Genomic DNA, 5,001 nt, shown 5'->3' with positions numbered 1-5,001 from the left:
CTCCATCAGCTATAGATGGCCCATTCCACACCTGCCTGTCTTGGGCTACTGATTTTCAATTTTCTGCATGCAACTCTTTTACATCTCTAGCTGCAATAGCAAGCTGATAGTGCTTCAATTAGCAAATAGTTAAAACATATTTCATACTTAACTTAAATATTAAATAGTAATTTTATATTTGTAGTAAACCATACTAATAGACCTAAAATATTGAAGAATTTGCAACAGGTAATTTTATTAAACCTAATGTGTTTTGTTGATTCCCATTATAGCAAATTCCCACCACTCCTGACTTCAATTTATTTTATATAAATTTAACAACTTTACTTTTTATTAGAATTATGTTATAAAAACCAATAATATAATATTAGAATGCTTTTTTTCAACTTTGCCGTTTCAATGAATTTAAGATAAAATAAAAAAGAAACTGATGAAAGTGATAATAATCATTTAACATCATTGACTAAAAACAACAAATTAAGGTTATTATATTGAGCAGAATATAATATTATTACATAAATTTCTCACAAAAAACAACAAATAATTGATGAATTATGGATAATAATTACATCAAAATTTTTCTTCACTATGTCTATTTGATTCTTCATGAAAGCATCTACATCTTTATCATCAGTAAGTTTATCGCCAAATACCCTCTGTGTCTCATGCATCCATAGGCGAATCAAATCCATTGGTTGATTCAAACAGTCATAACCACTAAAAAGCAAACCCTAAAAAATGCCACATATTTAGTATTAGAAAAGTTTGTACAAATTTTAATGAACGTAAAATAAAAATAATATCATGATAAGTAAATAATATAAATAAAATAACAATAAAGTAATACCTGAAAAGCATTTGAGATATCTCGCAAATTAAAAATGTAATGAAACTTTGAAGCTGTTGGAAGAAACAGCTGAGAAACTTTGTGATGAAGATTGATACTAGCAGCTACAACATTAGGGCACAACCTGCTTACAATGTTGGGTACCTTATGCTCAGGATTTGCAAAGTGTTGGCTCAAAATTGAATGGTATATCATATTAAGCGATTCAGTTCCAGGGAAACTGCAAGGATAATAAATAGTATGATATTCTTTTATTAAGAATAAAACATGAAAAAGGCTATGTTTAAAGTGGGTGACCAAAGATTGATTGATGACTTTTGTAACATTAGTTTTTATATATGACACCATCAGATCTTGGATCATACAACAAAATTCATGTAAATTGATACTAAATCACATACCTCACTGTAAATACACTGAAATGTCTTTGTAACCTAGGATTGATTGTAAAACTTCCAGCAGTTGGATTCATACAAGCAACATACTGGCAATTGTGAATATCTTTTAAAGTTAATTTGTTACGATCATACCAATGCCCATAGTCAAGATGTTGACGAATTAGGGTATGAGGTTCAACTGTTCCATAACCATCAACCTATGAAAAAAAATAAATGTAATAACTACAAGGCATAATAGATATAGCTTTATACATATATTTTATTTATTTATTTATTTATTGACATTTACAACTGTATATAAAATACAACAAGCAAATTTGAAGTAAGATCATAATGATATGATACATCATGTAGAGAAACTACCCAGTAGTAGAACTCTAAAAACATTTTCCAATATAAGGTCACGAGGACATCTTCTTTTCAAGCGCCTTGGAGGATTGCCAGAAACGGAAGAGGAAGCAAGGTTAGAAACTAGTGGGTTTGGGTGCTGGTGGAGTTTATAATGGAAGGAATGATATCGGGTTAGGTCTATATCAGTTACATAAGGAACATTTAGGTCTTTATGGATAGTTTAATTTGTAACAAAATAAGGAACATTGAGGATTTTACAAAGGATTTTGGATTGCAAGGATTGGATAAAAGAGGAATTCGAAGGTTTAGTGGAGCCCCAAAGCTCAACTCCGTAAGTCCAGATCAGTCTTTTGTAATGAGTTGGAAGTTTAGACCATTTGTCTAGTAAGTGCTGTAATAGTCGGAATCTGTGTGCAGTTTCCTGTCTTTTCAGTCTTGTGTGAGGATTCTAGGTTAGTCATTTGTCAAGGTGTAGTCCAAGATAACGAATCTGTTCTACAGGGGTAAGAGCCACATTATTAAAGTATACTGTAGGGCAGTGGGGAGGTTTACGACAAACAGTTAAAGGTGATTTGATGGGATTTATTTTTATCCTCCAATTTCGACACCATTCTTCGAGGGTTGTAATATGAGACTGGAGAGTTTGGGATGCAATCAAAGCTTTATTATTAACTGTGAGCACAAATGTGTCATCAGCATACGTGGTAAGGAGTTGTTGAGATGTCAGCTGTATAGATGGTGTAGAGAATGGGACCGAGGATACTACCTTGAGGAGCACCAGCGGATTGAAGATAAAGAGATGAATAGGAACCATTATGGTTTACTTGGAATAATCTATCAGTAAGAAAGGAATGGATGATGAGAAAATATGTAGGAGGTAGGAATTTACGGAATTTGTAAAGCAGTCCCAGGTGCCAGATTCGATCAAAAGTCTGCTCTATATTGAAAAAGACCCCCGCGCAGTACATTCTGTGCTCCAAAGAAGACAAGACAACGTCCACCACACAATGACATTGCTGGATAGAAGAGTGGGATGTTCGGAATCCAAACTGGTGATCTGGGATTATATGATTGGAATCTAGGATGGTGTATAGGCATTTCAAAATAAGTTTTTTATATTTTAAGTTTTTGTTTGAAATCATCAATAGGTAAATATTGATTGATTTGAGAAGTAATACGATGAGATACGAAATACCAGCAGTATCCTGTACGATTTTAAGAGGATAAATTTTGGATGTAGAGATAAGACTCCAGTCAGAAAGAGAAGACAGAATATTTCAGATGAAGATATATAAGGCTCCAATCCAAAATATATCACAGGAAAATTTCATTTGAAGAGATAAAGCCTCAGACTAAATTTTAGTGGTTCCTATACTTTTTTTGGTGGCTGAACCCTTTTGATAATATTAGGAAAATGGCGGAGCCCCTACATTATACAAATTTAGTGTCAAATGCTGTATTTTCAAAAAGAGTTAAGAAAGGTAGAGCTGTGCAAAATTGAAATCTGAGACGGTAAGATTCAAAATTGTGTTGAGCAAGCGCAATCATCCATTAAATTATTTCACAGACGCCAGTGTTCTGAGAAACCCCAGTTAGGAACCACTGGTCAAGAACATAGATAGAAAACTACCTTGAACAATCCAAAACAGTAGCAATAACATAACGAACTATATATCCAAGGGATGTATTCTACCAGAACAATGATAGAATAAATAAACAAGGCCCACTGAAGGCAGGTTCAAACAAAATGACATAGAAGCTTGGGTAATTACAAAGAACAAGGAGGGGCCATTTTCTTACATTTTTTTCTTTTATCCCTCTAGAAACAATATTAAATTAATAGGTTGCATTATGTATGGTTGCATAATTCAGATTGGATATTACCTTTTTTACCAATGGTACTTGAAGGTATGCGGTAAAATACTTATCAGATGTTTTGATATGTTCATTCCATATGAATTCTATTAGAAATATTTGGAGTTGAGGGGCCTCCTCAAATTAGGTAGTTCAGTGTATTATTTTGGTATTTTTCTTTTATTGAATAATTAAATTCTCTGAACTTTTATATAAATTCACAACACATAAAAGCAATGATGCATGTAAGCATAATGCACAAGCATGATGCAAATAAAAGCATTTTTAAACAAAAAAATTATTCCTCAATGCAATAGATTAAGTGAAACGCAGTCTGGAAGATTCCAGCGAACTACGTATTGCTCTGCAGCAAAGTCTGCTTGCTGACTGCTACAGATCTTTAAATAATAGGCAAGGTAACATGATGCTTTTAAGCATTTAACATCAACTTTTACTAAGTTTATGGATTCATTATGAGATTAAGATTACCTGAGGCATATTCATATCATCTAAGAAATAAATCATTGTTTTGTTTCCAGGAGGTCCATAATTACGACCAGCTTTTTTCTCTAAAGGTTTCTCCAAAATTTTTTGCAACATTTCTATAAAAACAAAAAAAAGAGATTAAATAAAAAAACACAGAAATAAGGAAAGAAGAAGGAATAAATTATTAACACCATAAAAAGTAACATGACCTTAAAGAATTGTAATTTAACTTAATAAACCGACTTCTGCTAAATTTTTATTTCTAATTAAAGGCTTAATAAAGGCCACTAATAGTATTTAATTTGTTAAAAAAAGTTCTAGATACTACATGATCAACTTGATTTCAAATACTGATACATGTAGATATAATAAATTACTCTATTTTGATGTACTAAATTTAATCATATTATATTAAAAAAATGGCAATTTAAATACTAAATCTTCAAAGTTAAAGAAACATAAGATTTTACCTGACGTTGTATAAAAGTTAAATGGGACATTTGTTATAGCGTATTGTTCTGGTAAAGAAGTAAGCTTATCAGAAATAATCATAGTTTTCCCAACACCAGCATTACCCACAAGCATTAAAGGTTTTTTACATTCCATGAGAAGGTCAATAAAAAATTTTATTTTAATAGATTCTGCAGTATGAACCAATGTTCCCTGAAATAATTCATCTTTTAGCAAAGTTTATTTAAGTAAAAATAATTCATAATAATAAGATTTAAAAACCTGGAGGGGCACGTCAGCATCGAGTTCAAATCTTGGAATTCTTTCAGACCATGGCAAAAATTCCTTAGTTTCATTGTCAATATAAAAGTCAAAGACGTTGCCCTGGGGAGGAAACTTTACTGTCTTGAACTCATTAAGCCACCATTTTGAAAATTCTGACCTATGATCAATAGCCTGAAAAAAATAAATATCAGATCAGTTTTTATTAATATATCAGTTAACATAAATCAGATTTAAAACTTGGAAAATGTTTAACAGAATAAACATAAGATGCATAGAAGTGTTTAAAGAACTACTTTTTATTATTATAATATACGCCAGTGTTCTGAGAAA

At 31.6% G+C, this 5,001-nt stretch overlaps 1 protein-coding gene across 1 annotated transcript in view; it reads right to left on the bottom strand.

The window, feature by feature from the left end:
- Dhc93AB (Dynein heavy chain at 93AB) overlaps window positions 1–5,001 on the bottom strand; it is an 81,861-nt gene that overhangs the window by 39,563 nt on the left and 37,297 nt on the right. The window contains exons 32-37 of the mRNA XM_014424971.2: window positions 4,669–4,842; window positions 4,407–4,599; window positions 3,940–4,052; window positions 1,249–1,442; window positions 848–1,067; window positions 570–731 (exon numbers count right to left, since the gene is read on the bottom strand). Of these exons, the coding sequence (XP_014280457.2) occupies window positions 570–731; window positions 848–1,067; window positions 1,249–1,442; window positions 3,940–4,052; window positions 4,407–4,599; window positions 4,669–4,842 (1,056 nt within the window). The remainder of the gene's footprint in view (window positions 1–569; window positions 732–847; window positions 1,068–1,248; window positions 1,443–3,939; window positions 4,053–4,406; window positions 4,600–4,668; window positions 4,843–5,001) is intronic.

The sequence above is a fragment of the Halyomorpha halys genome, unplaced genomic scaffold (genome assembly GCF_000696795.3).
Source record: "Halyomorpha halys isolate HHAL.00 unplaced genomic scaffold, Hhal_1.1 Scaffold487.1, whole genome shotgun sequence".
Classification (NCBI taxonomy): domain Eukaryota; kingdom Metazoa; phylum Arthropoda; class Insecta; order Hemiptera; family Pentatomidae; genus Halyomorpha; species Halyomorpha halys.
Note: the sequence above shows the minus strand (reverse complement) of the source record. Positions and strands in the feature narration are given on the sequence as shown.